Source organism: Symphalangus syndactylus, chromosome 19 (assembly GCF_028878055.3).
Source record: "Symphalangus syndactylus isolate Jambi chromosome 19, NHGRI_mSymSyn1-v2.1_pri, whole genome shotgun sequence".
NCBI classification, from domain to species: Eukaryota; Metazoa; Chordata; class Mammalia; order Primates; family Hylobatidae; genus Symphalangus; species Symphalangus syndactylus.
Genome location: NC_072434.2, coordinates 41,968,393 through 41,989,664, shown reverse-complemented (window position 1 = coordinate 41,989,664; position 21,272 = coordinate 41,968,393). Strand labels below are relative to the sequence as shown.

General features: G+C 38.5%; 1 protein-coding gene across 30 annotated transcripts in view; it reads left to right on the top strand.

Annotated features, from left to right (window-relative positions):
* TUT4 (terminal uridylyl transferase 4) overlaps positions 1 to 21,272 on the top strand; it is a 223,386-nt gene that overhangs the window by 169,900 nt on the left and 32,214 nt on the right. For 28 of the 30 annotated variants that reach the window (XM_063613832.1, XM_063613824.1, XM_063613815.1 and 25 more), the window contains 8 exons: positions 215 to 918; positions 3,592 to 3,742; positions 7,677 to 7,763; positions 10,731 to 10,834; positions 14,150 to 14,207; positions 14,302 to 14,405; positions 14,701 to 14,790; positions 17,791 to 17,904. In XM_063613832.1, the coding sequence (XP_063469902.1) occupies positions 215 to 918; positions 3,592 to 3,742; positions 7,677 to 7,763; positions 10,731 to 10,834; positions 14,150 to 14,207; positions 14,302 to 14,405; positions 14,701 to 14,790; positions 17,791 to 17,904 (1,412 nt within the window). The remainder of the gene's footprint in view (positions 1 to 214; positions 919 to 3,591; positions 3,743 to 7,676; positions 7,764 to 10,730; positions 10,835 to 14,149; positions 14,208 to 14,301; positions 14,406 to 14,700; positions 14,791 to 17,790; positions 17,905 to 21,272) is intronic. The other 2 variants (XM_063613825.1, XM_055235225.2) reach the window with 2 other exon arrangements.

Genomic DNA, 21,272 nt, shown 5'->3' with positions numbered 1-21,272 from the left:
TTTCCTTTTAGCTTTTTATTTTATGAGCGAAAGAAAAAAAATGTTGCAATTGTATTTCCTCCCATTTTCAGGAACTTTCGTTGGGAGTCTAGCTTAGAAAAACCCCTTAGGAAAATGTATTCTGACAATTTATCAGTTAAGATCTACTTGTATGAGCTTGGAAATGTAGTTTGTTAGTAGAGACTTAGCTATTTACCATTTTCTGTTTTGCTAGATCCATTTTCAGTCAAGAGGAATGTTGCACGGAGCTTAAACAGCCAGCTGGTTTACGAATATGTTGTGGAGAGATTTAGGGCAGCTTATCGGTATTTTGCCTGTCCTCAGACGAAGGGTGGAAATAAGTCTACAGTGGACTTCAAGAAAAGAGAGAAGGGGAAAATAAGCAATAAGAAACCAGTCAAGTCGAACAATATGGCAACCAATGGTTGTATTCTGCTTGGGGAAACCACAGAAAAAATAAATGCAGAAAGAGAGCAACCTGTTAAACATGATGAAATGGAATGTACATCACAGAGATGTATTATTGACAACAACAATTTGTTGGTAAATGAACTAGATTTTGCTGACCATGGACAGGACTCTTCATCTCTTTCTACCAGCAAAAGCAGTGAATTAGAGCCAAAATCAGATAAGAAACAAGATGATTTAGCGCCTTCAGAAACTTGTTTTAAAAAAGAGCTCAGCCAATGTAATTGCATTGATTTGTCTAAGTCGCCTGACCCAGATAAATCTACTGGAACAGACTGCAGGTCAAATTTAGAAACAGAGAGTTCACATCAGAGTGTGTGCACCGACACATCTGCTACCTCTTGCAACTGCAAAGCTACAGAAGATGTTTCTGACCTTAATGATGATGATAATCTCCCCACCCAGGAATTATATTATGTGTTTGATAAATTTATTTTAACCTCTGGCAAGGTAGGATACAGTTTGTAAATGATCTATAAGATTTTGTGGTTGTTGTATGACTATGTATATTTTTTAGATTAGAAATGTAAAAATAGCTATATATAGTGGTGACTTGTTTTGGAATGATATTTTGGTATGTATTTTACCTTTTGTGTTTTTCATATAGTTGCCTTTAAATAATGTATATAAAGCCTCAAAAGATTTCAGCATTCTATTACCAGTTGGTTTCCTTTACTTTCTCATGTATGAAAGGATTCATCTGATATTTCATGAAAATCTTAGCAAAGGTAGCCTGCATTTTAAATATTGCTTATTTTGTATTTGTTTCTTTTTTTCCCCAACAAAAGCCACATTCAAGCTTATTTTTATACATAAAATTTTTCTTCCCCCAAAAATAAAAGGTTTGTAAATTCTAATAGTATTCTACTTTAAAGATATTTTTAGAGGGGGGAAATATAAGCATACTAAAGGTAGTTGAGGGAAACTAAGATTAGTAGTCAAAAAAATGAAGAATCCAGATTCTGTTTCTGCTGCTGAGCCTCTGGATTTTGGCTTATCCTGTATGAATTACAGGAATCCAAACTTTTCTACTTTTTCTTTTCAAGTAAGATAGCATGAACTTATTATTACTATTATTTTGAGACAAGGTCTGGCTCTGTTGCCCAGACTGAAGTGCAGTGGTGCAATCTCAGCTCACTGCAACCTCCGCCTCCCAGGCTCAAGCCATTCTCCCACCTCAGCCTCCTGAGTAGCTGGGACAATAGGCTCATACCACCATGTCTGGCTAATTTTTGTATTTTTTTTGTAGAGACGGGATTTCGCCATGTTGCCCAGGCTGGTCTCGAACTCGTGAGCTCAAGTGATCCGCCTGCCTTGGCCTCCCAAAGTGCTGGGATTATAGATGTGAGCTACTGCACCCGGCCAGATAGTCTGAACTTTAAGTCATAAAGGAAATCATTTAAAATCATAGGAAAAAACCCATTGAACAGGAAGTAAGCAATAACTGCTTTGTGAATAAAACAAAGTTTTAACTGAATCACATTACTTCAAGTGCATTCCAGATAATTGAAATATCATTATTATTATCCATGTGAAAAAATGATTATACAGATCATTCATAAGCCAAGTAGAATATTAAAAAAAAAAAAAGAGAAGTCATCTAGCCTTATCCAGGCTTATTGTTTTATCAGTAATTATTGACAAGCTTTAAGATGTTTAACCTAATTATTAAATAGTATTGCCTATTTTTAAAAAATCTGCTTTATTAAAGTATGGCTAGCATTTAAAGAGCTATAGATATTTAATGTCTACAACTGGATGTGTTTGAACTTAAGTATATATATTATTATCACTGTCAATGCCACAAACCTATCCATCCATCAGCTCCAAAAGTACCCTCCGCTTTTTTTCCTTTTGTTTTTAGAGAGCTTAAGAGGTACCTTATTAGCAAATTTAAGAACATAATACAGTATTGTTAATCTGTACAGATTTCTAGAACTACTTTGTACAGATCTCTGGAACTTATTTATTTTGCATAAATGAAACTTTGTACCCTTTGACCAACACCTCCCCGTTTTCCCCTCCCAATAAGCAGTATTTCTTCATTCTGTATAAATATACATCTGTTGCATTTTATCTAGGTTGCAGTATTTAAGGCACATGGACTATTGAAAGCATCAAATAAATGGCAGGTTTTTAGAAAACTTAATTATATAACTTCAGTTTACATGTCTTATGCTTTATACTTTTTTTCCTGGAAACTTAGGGTAAGTACTGTTTCTCCAGTTTTCATTTTTACTATTTAAAGAGTTTCCTGCCTAAATATGTCATTTTTTAAAAAAAGCTTTGAAAAGGTGATAGAGATTCTTGTAGTACTGTTAATTAGCCCACAGTGCATCATTCTTACAAAGAGAGATTTCTTTATATAATTTGTATCAGAATTTATGGCTATATAAATGTCCAGGCTAACATTGGAGAAAGACACTTACAGGATGTAGGCATATTACAGTAAAGAAAAGAGTATTGGTGTTTTTTAAACATATGTGTTTGTTTCATTGAGTTGGCATAAATTTTTGTGTTTTAACCACTTGTTTGGTGTCCATTGAAATACATTTAAAATGGTTATATAGGGTTTGGAGTTCATTTTGTGGCTATTGAATAAGTTACTGTTCGTATGAAGCTAATTTATTTTTAGTGTTCAGTCTGCAGTTTGGTCTCTTGAGCAATTAATTTAATAAATTGAACCAACTAAGTGAGGGTTCTGTGATTCATTCAGAAAATAGAAAATGTTTGGAGTGAAATGAAAGGTGCACCTTAAAATTTCTTTATAACCTATTTTGTTAGATCTCAGTAAGTTAAAAATATAATGCATATATTTTCCTTTGGGAGCTGTTTGAATGAACTCATACTTTCTGCATCTCCTGGCATTTTCTGTATCTTCCATTTTCAGGTTAATTTAATCCTTGATATAATTTTAGTGGGGAAGAAAAAGTGGTTGACTCAAAAAAGTTTTTTGTAGCTAATACTGCATTTTAACAACATGTTTTTTTTTTTTTTAATTACCTCCTGAAAGCACAGGTTATCAAAATTGAGTTACATAAAAGATTTGTTTTGAATTCACTTCCTAAGTGATGATGTCCCTCAAAAGTTTATTAGATTAGATTTCTTTTTATCTTTGTGTAGCCACCAACGATAGTATGCAGCATCTGCAAAAAGGATGGCCATTCAAAGAATGATTGCCCAGAGGATTTTAGGAAAATTGATCTAAAACCTCTACCACCAATGACAAACCGATTTCGGGAAATACTTGATTTAGTATGTAAAAGATGTTTTGGTAAGTCTTTCATTACTACAAGTACTGGGACTAGATTCCTTCTTAGATATTAAATATTAATTTTCTGATTTAAAAACAGTTTGTTTACGTTTTGTTTTGCTAGAGGTTTTTGAATAGATACCCAAGCACAGATATTTACTAAATGACTGTTATGTGCAAGGCATCATGGTAAATGCCAAGGGGAATTGAGAGTCCACATATATTGCTTTTAAGGAGCTTAAAATATGGATATGAGCTGTCTAACATGGTAGCTTCTAGCCTATGTGGCTTTTAAATTTAAATCAATTAAAATTAAATTAAAAACCAGGTTCTTCAGTTTTATACTAGACATATCTCAAGTACTCAGTAGCTATATGTGGCTAGTGGCTGCTGCATTGGACAGCATTGATAGAGAACATTTTCATCATTGCAGCGTTCTTGGATAACACTGCTCTAGATGGATTAATATGGCATTTATGTAAATTGCCATAATTGGAAATAGAATGTGTTACATGCTATAGTAATGGTAAATGAAACGCAGTGTAAACAGTTTTATCTGGGGTGGATTAGAGGAATCAGGATTAATGATGTGATATTTGAGATGGACCTTGAGCTGCATTTTTAAATGTCAAAGACTTATGCATAAAACGTCAAAGATTATGCCTGTAATCCCAGCATTTTGGGAGGCCAAGGTGGGCGGATCATGAGGTCAGGAGTTCGAGACCAGCCTGGCCAACATGGTGAAACCCTGTCTCTACTTAAAATACAGAAATTAGCCGGGCATGGTGGCCGGTGCCTGTAGTCCCAGTAACTCGCGAGTCTGAGGCAGGAGAATCGCTTGGACCCGGGAGGTGGAGGTTGTGGTGAGCCAAGATTATGCCACTGCACTCCAGCCTGGGCAACAGAGTGAGACTCTGTCTTAAAAAAAAAAAAAAAAAAAGCATAGAGTGCGTAATTTGTTTGGGGGAATAATTGCCTTTGATTTGGTAGGGTATAAGAAAGACAATAGAGAGAGATAAGGCTATAAAGATATTTTGGGGAAAGTCCTGCATGCCTTTATTCAGCAAACGTTTACGGAGTACCTGGGAGTCACCTTTACTCAGCAAACATTTATGAATTACTTGCAGTGTCCAGGTAAGATAAAATTTCTGGTCATAACATTTAGTGCTTCATTGTAATCTCTCCCTTCTTCCCCATTTCTGCCTCCCACTTTTCTGCTTTTGTCACTATAGATAGTTTGCATTTTCTAGAGTTCTGTGTAAGTGGAATTATACAGAATGTATTCTTTTTTTGTCTGGCTTTTTTCACTCAGTATAATTACTTTGAGATTTATTTATGTTGTTGTGTATCAGTGGTTAATTTCTTCTTGTATCTGAGTAGTGTTCCATCGTATGTTTATACCACAGTTTGTTTATCCATTCACCTGTTGATAAATATTTGTCTCATTTCAAAATTTTGGCTGGGTGGGTCTGGGTATGGACATATGCTTTTATTTATCTTGGCTAAATACTTAGAATGGCTGGGTCATGGCACATGTTTTTTTAGCAGCTTTATTAAGATACAATTTACATTTACTTTTACTTATTTAGTCATTTATTTACCTCAATGTGGGCTCATAGATATTTGATACTTTGGGTTATAATTGAATATAATTTTCTTTTGTTCAGATTATTCTAGCTTTGGCCATTGGGAGCTCTTTTACTTGACTACCTAGTCCCTTTTATATATATCCGTCAGTGTGTGGTTTTTTTGTTTGTTTGGGTTTTAACACTTCCATACTTTCTGGCACTACAAGATGCTCCTGGCACTGCATGTATATTTTGTGCCTTACTCCTAGAATTGGACATTTGTCCAAGGAGCTGTGGTTCCTTCTATTGGAGAATGAGATTAGAAACCAAGACCCGAACACTAGATGTGCTTGCTGTTACTGGGCTGTCATTGCTTTGAGGCCATCTCAGAGCAAGAAAATACGTGTGTATATACTAATCTACGTATATAAACTTACTATAAATATTTCTATATGTAGCCGTCTATTTTTTTTTTTTTTCTGGAGACTGAATCTCGCTGTGTCGCCCAGGCTGGAGTGCAGTGGCGCCATCTCAGCTCACTGCAAGCTCCGCCTCCTGGGTTCCTGCCAATTCTCCTGCCTCAGCCTCCCGAGTAGCTGGGACTACAGGCTCGTGCCACCACACCTGGCTAATTTTTTGTATTTTTAGTAGACACAGGGTTTCACCGTGTTAGCCAGGATGGTCTTGATCTCCTGACCTTGTGATCCGCCCTCCTCGGCCTCCCAAAGTGCTGAGATTACAGGCGTGAGCCACGGCGCACAGCCTATATGTAGCCATCTTATCTGTATTAAACCAAACATGATTTCATAATGGTATATCCAACTCTAACTCATTACCACATGGCTCGTTTTAGCCACGCATATATGTAAACCCCCACTCCAACAGTGAGAAACCTGGTTCCCACCATCTATTATTCATTTTTTAAATTGTTCCATTTTAGTACATATGTATAGCAGTATCAGAACTGTTAACCAATACCCCTGTGGGAAACAGCTTTATTAACTAGAGTGCAGTGCTTATGTATGGTTTCTTTTGCCCTTAGTCTTATCAATTCCACTCATTTTCAAATTTACTTAGGTCAGCACCTTTCCCCCCACTCCCTCATGTGAAGTTGTTTCATACATTTATAATACAGTTAGATTATTTTGTTACAGTCTACATTACATCCTGAGATCCTCTGACCTCCTAGATGATTTTTTTTAAAATTGCATAGATTAAGGCTCACTCTTTGTGCTGCAAAGTTCTGTGGGTTTTGACAAGTGCATTGTGTCATGTGTCCACCATTAGAGTGTCATACAGAATAGTTTCACTGCCCTAAAACAAGTTAACAAATTACATTAATTTCGTTTATTTAACTCCCCTTCTGTGAGCACTGATAAACTGCATTTGTCTGTCGCCCAGGCTGGAGTGCAGTGGCGCAGTCTCGGCTCACTGCAAGCTCTGCCTCCCGGGTTCATGCCATTCTCCTGCCTCAGCCTCCCGAGTAGCTGGGACTACAGGCGCCCGCCACCACGCCCGGCTAATGTTTTGTATTTTTAGTAGAGATGGGGTTTCACCGTGGTCTCAATCTCCTGACCTCGTGATCCGCCCGCCTCGGCCTCCCAAAGTGCTGGGATTACAAGCGTGAGCCACCGCGCCCGGCCACTGCATTTGTTTTTAAAAAGCTGAATATTAGTTTAATTCATTATAACAAATTATTAATAAATTACTGCTTTGTTTCTGTTACTGTATTAACTTTTGGGGATAAGTCTGGAAGAGATAGGGAAAAAAAGACTTTGTTCTTAAGAAATATATGGACTTATTTGGAAAAATAAGATGAATATAAATGAAATAACTAGAAAACCAAAAGGACAAAATAAATTAGGTACTAGACTGTGGCACACAGTTTGAAGAACCAAAGAAGTGTGGAACTAAGGAGAGATGATTGAAGGCTGTGGTTAGGCAAAACAGTTTATAGGGAAGATAGAAATTTTGACCAGGCATTTGAGGGAACTGTTAAATTTGAGTGGGCCAGATGCCTAGTGTAGCAACATGAATACAGATCTTAACAGATGGGAAAATAAGCATGGATATGGAGGAGAGTGAAGAAGTAAATAGGTTTGTAGCTATACGGAAAATGATCATGTGAAATGTACATATATCTTAAAAATTATTTTTCTGTTTCATTTATTTTCGTTTCTTCCCCTGGGTTGCTAAACAGAAAAACGGTTTTTTTCCTTCTGTCTCCCAGACCCTTCCCCAGTAACATTTATGGTTTTAAAGTCAGAGAAGTCAACAAATAATGAACAAACTGTAAGTAAAATTTTTAGGGTAAAAACTTGAAGATGTTTTCAGATTCTGTTTTCCTTACATTGCTTTTTCCTTTTTTCTTCTTTTTATAAACCCAGATGAGTTATCACCACCTTGTTCTGAACAACACAACAGGGAGCAAATTTTAATTGGCTTGGAAAAGTTTATTCAAAAAGAATATGATGGTATGTCATAGGTTAAAAATTTTATTGCATTTTTGCTGTGGTCATGTAGTCTTGAGTTTCATTTATTTAAAAATATTTATTGAATGTTATCTGTTAAGTGCTATTTTAGTTGCTGGGAATACAGTGATAATAAAAGAGATGAAACCTCTCATGAAGCTTATGTTTCAAACGGGGAGACAAATAGTTGACTAATAAATATATAATATTATGTCAGCAAATAATACATGCTGTTAAAAGTGTAGGAGATAAAAGAATTGAAGTGATGGGGTGTTATGATAGGCCTCTCTCATAAGGTAGCATTTGAGCAGAATCCTGAAGAACATGAAGGAGCAAGTTATATAAATATCCAAGGAGAAAACATTGTTGATGGAACAAGACTAGATTATGTCTGGCATATTTGAGGAATAGCCAGGAAGTCAGTGTGGCTGGAGTGGAGTATTAGAGGTAGATTGTAATGTATAGAAGAGGTCAGAGAGGTGGTCTAGGGATTGAGTCATTAGTGCCTTATGGATATTGGTAGAAAGACTTTGAATTTTATTTTGAGTACCTAATGAGAATCTTTTAGAGGATTTTTAGTTAATAAATGACATGATCTGAGAGAATGGTTTGCTGAGCTATAAGACTAGAAGCAAGCAGAACATTTAGGAGGCTGCTGTGTGAGTCCAGAGTAGATGAGAAGTGGTCAGATTTGGGATATATTTTGAAGGTAGAACCAGTAGGATTTGCTGATGGAAAATGTGAGGTGTGAGAGAAAGAAAGAAATCAAGGATGGTTTCAAGGTTTTTGCTATAACAGTTACAATGGGTGGTCCTATATAACTGAGATGGCAAAGATAGCAGGAAGAGTAAGTTTTGGGCATGAGGATGAAGAATCAAGATTTTTGTGACTAAATATTTTAGAAAAGGATAAAAGTTTACTTTAATCAGAATGAATTTGTACTTTTACAAGATGACCCATTATGTGCTATATATTACATTTAAAAGTATTTGAAAACAGTATTTTTTAATTAAAAAATTATATTATCATTATTGTTTTTTAGAGACAGGGTCTCACTCTGTTGCCCAGACTGGAGTGCAGTGGCATGATCATAGCTCACTGCAGCCTCAAACTTCTGGGCTCAAGCAGTCCTCCTGCCTTAGCCTCCTAAGTCGTTAGGACTACAGGTGTGTGCCACCATGCTTGGCTAATGTATTTTTTATTAAGAAATTTTTTTTTTGGCCAGATGCGGTGGCTTACACCTATAATCCCAGCACTTTGGGAGGCTGAGGCAGGTGGATTACCTGAGGTCAGGAGTTCGAGACAAGCCTGGCCAACATGGTGAAACCCGTCTCTACTAAAAGTACAAGAATTTGCTGGGCGTGGTGGCACACGCCTGTAGTCCCAGCTACTCAGGCTGTGGCAGGAGAATCACTTGAACCTGGGAGGCAGAGGTTGCAGTGAGCCAAGATCATGCCTTTGTACTCCAGCCTGGGTGACAAGAGCGAAACTCTGTCTCAAAACAGAAATATATGTATATATATATATTTTTCATTTTTATTTTTTTTGAAATAGGATATTGCTCTGTCACACAGGCTCAACTGCTCAAGCGATCCTCCTACCTTAGTCTCCTGAGTAGCTGGGACCACAGGTGCATGCCACCACACCCAGCACATTATTTTTTGTAGAGATGGAGTCTCACCATGTTTTCCAAGCAGGTCTCAAACTCCTGAACTCAAGTGATCCACCCACCTCAGTTTCCCAGAATTCTAGGATTACAGGCATGAGCCACCGCACCTCGCCTTCTTTTTTATTTTAAAAATTTTTTATAAAGACAAAGTCTCACCATGTTGCCCAGGCTGGTCTCAAACGATCCTCCCACCTTGGCTTCCTGAAGCACTGGGATTATAGGAGTATATAAAGTATTGACCAAATCTAAGTCTCTATTATATAAAACTCATGCTCAGTTTTGTTTGCTGATGAGTATAGCTTCTTTTTTGCCTCTCAGCTATCATTGAAATTTCAAGTAGAGCATCAGAACTGGATGAGGGTATGAAGTTTTGAAGGTACAAAGTGTCCTATAAATGTGTAGTCTACTTTAGAATTAATAGGAAGAGCCAGGCCCAGTGGCACACACCTGTTATCCCAGCCACTTGGGAGGTTGAGGTGGGAGTATTGCTTGAGGCAAGGAGTTCAAGACTGTAGTGTATAATGATTGTGCCTGTGAATAGCCAGTGCATTCTAGCCTGGGCAATATAGCAAGACCCTGTCTCTAAAAAAAAAAAAAAAAGTAATAGGAAGAAAAATCCAATTCTGTTAAACCATAGCTTATTTGAAATGGTAGCTGTTATTGGATGACACTGAGTCTGAAGTGTTAACCGTGTCATAATTTATATCAAGTGGACTATAATCACCCATTTTTGGAAGAGAATCATATACTAAGGTGATATTTGTAAACCTACATGAATTGTGCTTTGAAAGAACTAATTTATTTTTAAGAGGGCAGTCCTCAAATATTGATCTTAACTATTGGTAGTGATGTCGAGAATGTATAAAAGCAGATGGATTTATTACGTAAGTCGGAAAAAGCTAAAAGTCTCAATGATTGTTTGGATGTGGACATTGAGAGAGAGATATTAAGGATTGCACCTGTATTTCTGATGTGGGCAGCTGAGTACATGATGGTACTATTTGCTAAGAAGAGGGATAATAGAAATAATAATAGACTTGGGGCAAAGTTGATAGTTCAGACATGTTGAATTTATGATGTCTATGGAAAATTGGAAAAAGCAGTTGGGTACATCGGTATGGGAACTTGGGCAAAAGCTTGGGCTCAAGATGTTTTGGAATTTCTCAGTATTTCTTCCAGTGGTAGGTAATTTAAATCATAGAAATGGACAAGAGCATGTTGTATTAGGTCATTAGTAGATAACAGAAGACTCCTCCTCTCTGCTTACAATAAGGCTTTGGACTTTGTTTTCCTTTGCTTAGAAAAGGCAAGGTTGTGCTTATTTGGCTCTTCTAAGAATGGATTTGGATTTCGTGATAGTGATCTGGATATTTGTATGACCCTGGAAGGCCATGAAAATGCAGAGGTAAGAGTGTTTGGAAAGCATTATGTAAGTTTATTTTCTCCCAATGACGATTCTATGTTTATTTTTGTATGTGATATTGATAAAAATGTGGTATCACTCTTTGTATAAATATATTAGCAAAATAAGTGTTTGAAATATGAAAACAGTAGCATTTTCAGTTTAGAAGACATTGAACTCTTAAGTAAAACTGTTCCAGTAATTTTATGATACAAAAACCATGTCACTGAGAGTTACAAGTGATTTGTAATGAATTTTGGGAAAAAGTTAATATACCACGAAGTTGGAATTTTTTCACTAGAACCAATGGGAAGCTGATGCGTCAGTTTTGTAGTGAACATTGATCTTTCATACTTTGTCTTCTCATATCTCTTTCATTAGATGATGTCTTTGCGTTACTATAGGTAGTAAATATAGGTGGTCATCTAATTTATAATTGGTTTTGTTTTAAAAGTTAGTTATAATTTTTGACCACTAACATAAAATTTTTTCCATAGAAGCAATGTTATAAATGATATGCTAAGGGCTGGGCGCAGTAGCTCATGCCTGTAATCCCAGCACTTTGAGAGGCCAAGGTGGGCAGATCATGAGGTCAAGAGATCGAGACACTCTTGGCCAACATGGTGAAACCCTGTCTCTACGAAAAATAAAAAAATTAGCTGGGCATGGTGGCACGCCTGTAGTCCCAGCTACTCAGGAGGCTGAGGCAGGAGAATCGCTTGAACCCGGGAGGCGGAGCCTGCAGTGAGCCGAGGTCGCACCACTGCACTCCAGCCTGGCGATAGAGTGAGACTCCATCTCAAAATAATAAATAAATAAATAAATAAATAAATAAATAAATAAAATGCTAAGATAGCTTTTAGAAACTCATTTTGGGCGGGGAGGAGAACTAACATTTATTGAGTTCCCAGTATACACTTTTACATACATTATCTCATTTCATTCTTACAACCACCTTCGAGGTAGGTATTATTTCCCCCATTTTACAGATGAGGAAACTGAGGCTTTGAAAGATAAACTGACTTGTCCAAGTTCACACAGCTAGTAATTGTTGGAGCCGGGATTCGTAACCCAGGTCTGTCTGACTCCAGAGTTCATGCTCTTTCCATTGTATCTCACTGCCTCTCTGTAATTTTTTTAACCCATAATGTAGCTGAAATATAGTACTAATAGTACTGTAGAACCTAACCACTGCTTTCTGAAACTGATAGCTTTCTGAGTTCCACCGTGAGATGCCAGGAGCAGACCTTCCCCAAGTGCAATTTCAGCAGTAAGAGTGGGTACTTACGCTTTCCTTTTTTGTATACCAGGCCTTAATAGTGGGAAGGAGATTGTCCAAGCTCCAGGGAAGAAAAAGACTGATTGGACAGGGAAGAAGTGTCCCAGGCCTTCTCAACAGCAACTAGCAAAGGAGGGTATCCTTGTAGATGTTTAGTCCTTTACCAGCCTAGCTATTGTTATTTATGTTTCAAAATGAGGGACTGCTTGCAAGATTGGGGTGAGGCCCAGCTTCTGGCATCTGTAGTGGTGTCAGTATCGCCTCTGTTACGTTATAAAAGAATTCAGCAGAATAGTGTGCTTTTCTAAAATCATTCTTTTGAATGGTAGTTTTGAAATTGTTAGACCCGGAGTAAAGATGGCAGTGATGACTTATTTCTGGCCATAAGAATTTGCTTCTGGTGTCTTAACATCTTGTTTTATAAAGAAACTGAAAAGTTGCAAGTATTTTATTTGTTCTCCTTTACTTAAATTCTGCTTAGAGCCACCTACTTGGAAAGTGGCTGCCCTTCTCCATTCTGAAGAGTAAGAATTGAGGGAATAGGAAAAGATTTTTATACCCAGGAAAGAGGTTAGAGTTTTAGATATCTTCTATGTAAAATTTATTAAACTTCTAATCACTAAGGGTTTGTATATTATATATAATCTGTGCCATTCCTACTGGGAAGTTGAAACAATGAAAATAATAAATCATTTTCTTTCAGATGAGCCATAATTGAAACTTTTAAGATTTAGCATAATTGTATCCTTGGATAACAAAGAGAAAAATTACCTTCTTTGTTAATTTTATCGTACGTGAATTAGTAACTAATGGTTTCTTTGAAATCCTTTGGTTTAGCTGCAATGGCTCCTGCTCTCATGTAGCTAAAAAGAACATGTTGGAAAAATGCAAGTGACTTTATTACTCTTGGGATTGATGTTTATACCCTTCAGCTATTTCCAGTTAATTTTTAATGCCATAATCATTATGTATTATGATTATCATTACCATACCAACTCTGCTGTCTCTGGTTTTTACAACAGTAACACATTTAAATTTACAGAGGTAAGAATTTCCTTGGAGAAATAGGTGCTGGTGATAATAGGAGTATCTTTCTTTTCCATATGAACATAATTATAATAAATAACTCACAGATTTAAAGGCTTATTTTGTGCCTGGCATTCTGCTGAGTGCTTTACATACATGTCTCATGTAATCCTCCCAACAGCTCTGCAGGACAGGAGTTTATGATTATCTTGATTTTATAGAATAGTGATGTAATGCTCAGAGAGGTTAAACATCTGGTTAGTCACACAGCTAATCAATACTTAGTTTAAGATTTGAGACCGGGCGCTGTGGCTCACGCCTGTAATCCCAGCACTTTGGGAGGCCGAGGCGGGTGGCTCACGAGGTTGGGAGATCGAGACCATCCTGGTGAACACGGTGAAACCCCGTCTCTCATAAAAATACAAAAAAATTAGCTGGGCACGGTGGCGGGTGCCTGTATTCCCAGCTACTCGGGAGGCTGAGACAGGAGAATGGCATGAACCCGGGAGGCAGAGCTTGCAGTGAGCCAAGATAGCACCACTGCACTCTGGCCTGGGTGAAAGAGCGAGACACCGTCTCAAAAAAAAAAAAAAAAAAAAAAGATTTGAATCCAGGTTTGTCTCAATTCAGAGCCTATGTACTTACTTAATCAGTATATTGTTTTACCCTCACCAAACTCACCTCTATTTGTTTATTCACTTATTGAAAACCATATTCTTCTCCTGACTTTGTGCTTCTCGAACTTTAATCTGCATGTGAATTACCCTGGGATCCTGTTAAAATGCAGATTATGATTTAGTAGACTGGGGAGGGTCCTCAGATTCTGCATTTCTATCAAGTTTCCAGATTATGCTGATACTGTAGGTCTATGAATCACTTACTTGGAGTAGCAAGGTTATTATAGAGCTTTATGGCTGGGAATTGTAAATGCTACTATTAAATGCCTAGATTAAAGTAGAATTTGCACAGGGTGAAATTGAGTCAAACTTTTATTTATTTGATTTGTTTTTTAGAAATTAAATTGTAAGGAAATAATTGAAAATTTGGCAAAAATTCTTAAGAGACATCCAGGTATGAATTTTAAATCTTATCTTTAAAACAAAAGAAGTTTTTTTAGCATATATGAAAATTATTTAACCTACTGAAGTCTTTTTTTTTTAATTAGGTTTAAGAAACATTTTGCCTATAACTACTGCCAAAGTGCCTATAGTAAAATTTGAACACAGACGAAGTGGGTTAGAAGGCGATATCAGTTTATATAATACGTTGGTAAGTTTATCCTTATGGGCCATGTATATACTTTTCATTTTAAAACTTTACAGATTACTGACTCTACCTTTATGTTTAAAACTTTCAAACGTGAACAGTACAAGGAAAAAGTATTTTACTAGTTATCTTGATATTTCCTTCAGATTGAAGGTCAGTTTTTGTTTGACTCATTAATAGGTATTTTACATTTTACATTTATATATTTTGTATTTGGAGTGTATTATATTTTTAAGTCTGATTTGTAGTTTAATTTTAAGAAATTTGAAATCCTTTCAAATATGTAATTATTTTTCAGGCTCAACATAACACAAGAATGCTAGCTACTTATGCAGCTATTGATCCTAGAGTGCAGTATTTGGGATATACTATGAAAGTGTTTGCTAAGGTATTTATGAAAAAATTAATGATCTGCTTTGTTCATGATAATTAAAGTGAAACGTAACTAATGTCAGATTTGTGAAAAATTTTGTCTCAGTTTTGTTTATCTGAGCTTTTAAAAAAGAAACTTTCAGTATTACATAGGTTGAATTGATACCTATCAGAGTAGGGTGGCTCTGTCTTTTTTTCCTGTATGTGTTCTATTCCCATGTGCAACTGACTAGTCAGTTTCTCAGCAGTAACATTTCTTAATGCAGTGGTTTTCAGCCCCAGGCATGGGAGTTGGCATATCATCCTAGTTAAGAATTTCTGGGTTAAGAAATCTTATATTTGAGTTGAGTGATAAATTTTTCTGACCCAGAAAACAAAACAATACCAATAATACCTTATGCTTCTCCTATTATAACACTTGTTATGACATTGAATTTAGTTTTCTCATTCTTTTGCTAAATGTGTAAACTAGATGAGAACAGGGACCTCTGTTTCCCTAGTTCATTGTAGTGCCTGCTTTATGGTAGCTGCTCACTAGAATGTGTTAGTGGAAGAGTTTTAGTAGGGGAGAAACTTGGTCAGGTTTTCATTTCATAAAGCTTCCTCTTTCTAATAGGAAGGCTGTTGTTGTTGTTGCTGTTGTTGAGATGGAGTCTCACTCTGTCACCCAGGCTGGAGTGCAGTGGTGGGATCTCAGCTCACTGCAACCTCTGCCTCCTGGGTTTAAGCGATTCTCCTGCCTCAGCCTCCCAAGTACCTGGGATTACAGGCAGTCACCACCATGCCTGGCTAATTTTTGTATTTTTAGTAGAGACGGGGTTTCACTGTATTGGCCGGGCTGATCTCAAACTCCTGACCTCAAGTGATCCTCCAGCCTCGGCCTCCCAAAGTGCTGGGATTACTGTGCCTGGCTGGAAAGCATATTTTTAAAGATATTCCTGTACATGTCTTTCTAGACAAGAGTGTATCTTAGAAAAGCATTCAGGCACATACTACATACAAGACTTGATATGCCTACTTTTCTAGATTCACCTAACAAGGTAACTCTAACATGACAGTTTTGTTATAACTACATAGAATTCTGTTAATGAAATCACCCCTTTCCCCTTTAAATATAGATATAAGCTAAATCCTTGCTCAAGGGAAGAAGTCTCTGAAGATTCTTTCAGGTTGCATTCCCCCCCTCCCCTCCCCCCTCCCCCCTCCCCCCTCTCCCCTCCCCCCTCCACCCACCCCCCTCCCCTTTTTTTTATTTTTATTTTAATTTTATGTTTTTTTGAGATGGGATCTTGCTCTGTTACCCAGGCTGGAGTGCAGTGGCACAGTCTCGGCTCACTGCAGCCTCCATCTCCTGGATTCAAGCAGTTTTCCCTGCCTCAGCCTCCAGAGTAGCTGGGATTACAGGTGCCTGTTACCACGCCTGGCTAATTTTTGTATTTTTAGCAGAGACAGGGTGTTGCCATGTTGGCCAGGCTGGTCTTGAACTCTTGACCTCCTCCGCCCGCCTCGGCCTCCCAAAGTGCTGTGATTAGAGGCGTGAGCCACCGCGCCCAGCCTTTATTTTTATTTTTGAGGCAGGATCCCACTCTGTTACCCAGGCTGGAGTAAAGTGGTGTGATTACAGCTCACTGTAGCCTTGACCTCCTGGGCTCAGTTGATCCTCCCACCTCAGCCTCTTGAGTAGCTGGGACTACAGGCATGTGCCACCATGCCCAACTATTTTTTGTATTTCTTTTTTTTTTTTTTTTTTTTTTTGAGACGGAGTCTCGCTCTTTCACCCAGGCTGGAGTGCAGTGGCGCGATCTCGGCTCACTGCAGGCTCCGCCCCCCGGGGTTCACGCCATTCTCCTGCCTCAGCCTCCCGCATAGCTGGGACTACAGGCGCCTGCCACCTCGCCCGGCTAATTTTTTGTATTTTTAGTAGAGACGGGGTTTCACCGTGTTAGCCAGGATGGTCTTGATCTCCTGACCTCGTGATCCGCCCGCCTCGGCCTTCCAAAGTGCTGGGATTACAGGCGTGAGCCACCGCGCCCGGCCTATTTTTTGTATTTCTTGTAGAGATGGGGTTTCGCCATGTTGCCCAGGCTGCTGTTGAACTCTTGGGCTCAAGCAATCCACCCTCCTCAGCCTTTCGAAGTGCTGATATGACAGACATGAGCCACCATGTCTGGCTTCCTTTTTTTTTTTGAGACGGAGTCTCTCTCTGTTGCCCAGGCTGGAGTGCAGTGGCGCTATCTCGGCTCGCTGCACGCTCCGCCTCCTGAGTTCACGCCATTCTCCTGCCTCAGTGTGCTGAGTAGTTGGGACTACAGGCGCCCGCCACTGCGCCCAGCTAACTTTTTGTATTTTTAGTAGAGACGGGGTTTCATCATGTTAGCCCCTTGTTCTTTTTTATTTGTTTTTTATTTATTAAAAAATGTTTTTCCTAACCACGAGACCATCAGGGGACTTCGTTCTTTTATAATGGCTGCATACCATTCCATTTTGTGAATAGTGCTTAGTTATTTTAAACCTGTGCTTTATTGATGAACCTAAAACTATTTCTGATTTTTTGCTATTATAATAGTGCTGCAATTAAAAAAACCTTAGTCATTTCACATATTTTTTGGCATGTTTGCAGGGTACATTCTTAGAATAGGACTGCTGGTTCAAAGAAAATGTGCTTTTGTAATTGTGATATTGTCAAATATTCTTCATAGTGTTTGTATTAATTTACACTCTCACCTGCAGTGTGTGAGAGTACCTATTTCCCCACATCATGTATAGTAGTTTTTTGTTTGTTTGTTTGTAAGATGGGGTCTCACTGCATTACCCAGGCTGGTCTTGACCTCCTGGGCTCAAGCTTTTCTTTCACCTCAGCCTCCCAGAGTGTTGGGATTATAGACGGTGCAGTTTGTTTTTAACCCAATTTAACCCAGTTCTATGGGTTAAAAAAAAATGATGTGGCAGAATGTTTAATATACTTCTGCATGGAGTAAGACTCTGAAGTTTTGTTTTCAATCATGTTGTTTTTTAGCGATGTGACATTGGGGATGCTTCCAGAGGAAGTTTATCTTCATATGCATATATCCTTATGGTGCTGTACTTTCTGCAGCAGAGAAAGCCACCAGTTATCCCAGTTCTACAAGAGGTAGGTGTTTAAGAAAACTATAGAGGAGTTTTTTTGAAAACAATAGATCTAAACACAGGAGATTTTGCTTGGTTCATGTCATCGTGAAGGATTTTTCCATCATGGATGTCCTAAGTTTTCTCTTTCCATTAATGCTATAATTAAACAATGAATCTTTTTGTAAAATTTATTATGGGAGAATATAGACTACCAAAAGAATATTAGATGAACAGAACCATTGAATATCTTTTGTAATGTTTTTAAATTTTACAGTCTTAGAGTGCTGTGGATGATTGTGAAGTTCTTGTAGCCAGCCATGAACTCATATATTTTATAGTCTCCAAGATGCAAGTACACAAGTTTCTTCTTTCTAGAATATTTTCCCTCCTGTTGCCTGGCAATGAAGATTGATTTATTCTTATGTATACTTTGGTCAACCTTGTGAATTGGTTTAGAATGAACCCAGGGAAACTCTTCCTTATCTCTTCTGAAGTCATATTAATTACATTAAACATAAGAATGTACATTGAAAGAAACAGATTATACTTATTCACTCAGAATTGGTGACTTATAAAGTTCATTTTTGTAGTCAATTTATACTCTCTGAAATTGGTACAAAGGAGATATTAATCATCCGTCTGTTCCTCCTGATTCTTGGCACAAAATAGATTTGTAGGCGTTAGGGAGGATCCAATTCAAATTTTTTAGACTGGTGACTATTTTTAGTTAGGAGACAAGCGTCAGACTTGGTTGGAAAAGTCACATATTCTGGTTTCACGTAAATTTTGATAGTTATGGCAAAGAAGAAAATCACAAAATAGGCCAGGCCCGGTGGCTCACGCCTGTAATCCCAGCGCTTTGGGAGGCCGAGGTGGGCAGATCACGAGGTCAGGAGATCGAGACCATCCTGGCCAACATGGTGAAACCTCCTCTCTACTAAAAATATAAAAATTAGCTGGGCGTGGTGGTGTGTGCCTGTAATCCCAACTACTCGGGAGGCTGAGGCAGAATTGCTTGAACCTGAGAGGCGGAGGTTGCAGTGAACTGAGATCACACCACTGCACTCCAGCCTGGTGACAGAGAGGGAGAGTCCGTCTCAAAAAAAGAAAAAAAAGAAAAATCACAAAATTATAAGCCATATAGTAGATGTCAGATAGCCTTACTAAGTTTTAAGAAGTTCTAATGAATATATATAGTTTTACCAGCGTTTCCTTCCCTGTTTTAAACAACGAATGGGAATCCTTTCCTAGCCAAAGATTTAAGTTGCTGAATCTGTGTTGGGTGATGTATGTTTGGGTGTGTTTTTAAAGTATTTTTTCAGAGCACTTTTAAGTTCACAGCAAAATTGAGAGGACGGTAAAGAGTTTCCAACATACCTCCTGTACCCACACATGCATAGCCTCCCCCATTATTAACCCCACCAGAGTGGTACATTTTTTACAACTGATGAACCTCCATTGACATATAATCACCCCAAGTCCATAGTTTGCAATTAACATTTATTCTTGATGTTGTATATTCTAAGGGTTTGGACAATATATAATGATGTACACATTTTATCATAATCAATGATACATCAATATATGCCATTACAGTATCATACAATTTTCAGTGCCTTAAGAATTTTTGTACTTGGCCTAGTCATCCTCCCCTCAACCCCTGGCAACCACTAATCTTTGTGCTGTCTTCATAGTTCTGACTTTTCCAGAATATCATATTGTTGGAATCATACAGTATGTAGCTTTTTCAGATTGACTTCCATCACTCAGTGATATGTGTTTAAATTTCCTCCATGTCTTTTCATGGCTTGATAGCTCATTTCTTTTTCTGTTTTTTTAATTTTTAAATGTTCAGACTTTTTTGTTGAACCTGTAAATCTATTTTATCTTTTTTTTTTTTTTCTTTTTTTGAGACACAGTCTCACTCTGTTGCCCAGGCTGGAGTGCAGTGGCACGATCTCAGCTCACTGCAACCTCCACCTCCAGGGTTCAAGCGATTAAAGCGATTCTCTTGCCTAAGCCTCCTGAGTAGCTGGGATTACAGGCATGCACCACCATGCCCTGCTGATTTTTGTATTTTTAGTAGAGTGGGGTTTTACTATGTTGGCCAGGCTGGTCTCTAATGTCTGACCTCAGGTGATCCACCCGCCTCGGCCTCCCAAAGTGCTGGGATTACAGGCATGAGCCACCATTCCTGGCCTATCATTTCTTTTTAGTGCTCAGTAATATTCCGTTGTTGGGATGTACCACAGTTTATTCAGTCATATATGGAAGAACATCTGTGTTACTTCCAAGTGTTGGCTATTAAGAATGAAGCTGTTACAGACATCTGTGTGCAAGTTTTTGTATGGACATAGTTTTCAAGTCTTTTGGGTGAATACGAAGGAGTCACATTGCTGCATCATACGTACGAGTATGTTTAGTTTTGTAAGAAATGGCCAACTGTTTTCCAAAGTGGCTGTACCAGTTTGCATTTCTACCAGCAATGTGTGAGAGTTCCTGTTGCTCCACATCCACCCAGCATTTGAGTACTTGTCCATGTTCCAAATTTTGGCCATTCTCTTAGGTGTGTAGTAGTCTTTCTTTGTTTTCTTAGGTGTATAATTGTCTGTCCGTCCGTCCGTCCATCCTCCCTCCCCCTCCCTCCCTCTCCCTCCCTCCCCCTCCCTCCCTCCCTCCCCCCACCCTCCCCCCACCCTCCCCTCCCTTCCTCTCCCCCCGCCCTCCCCTCCCTTCCTCTCCTCTCCCTCTTTTTTTTTTTTTTGTTTTTTTGAGACGGACTCTTGCTCTGTCGCCCAGGCTGGAGTGCAGTGGCGCAATCTCGGCTCACTGTAAGCTCCGCCTCCCGGGTTCACGCCATTCTCCTGCCTCAGCCTTTCCGAGTAGCTGGGACTACAGGTGCCTGCCACCACGCCCGGCTGATTTTTTTGTATTTTTAGTAGAGATGGGGTTTCACCGTGGTCTCGATCGCCTGACCTCGTAATCCGCCCGCCTCGGCCTCCCAAAGTGCTGGGATTACAAGCGTGAGCCACCGCGCCTGGCCTTTTTTTTTTTTTTTTTTTTTTTTTTTAAGATAGTGTCTCACTCTTGTTGCTGCCCGGGCCGGACTGTAGTGGTGTAGTCACAGCTCCCTGCAGCCTCAACTTCCCAGGCTAAGGTGATTCTCACACCTCAGCCTCCTGAATAGCTGGGACTACGGGTGCACACCACCAAGCCCAGCTAATTTTTTATATATTCAGTAGAGATGGGATTTTGCCATGTTGCTTATTAGGCTGGTCTCGAACTCCTGGGCTCAAGCCCACCTCGGCCTTTCAAAGTGTTGAGATTACTTTTAATGGCAAAACCGCAATTACTTTTGCATCAATCTAATATTTTGTTTTATTTATCTAT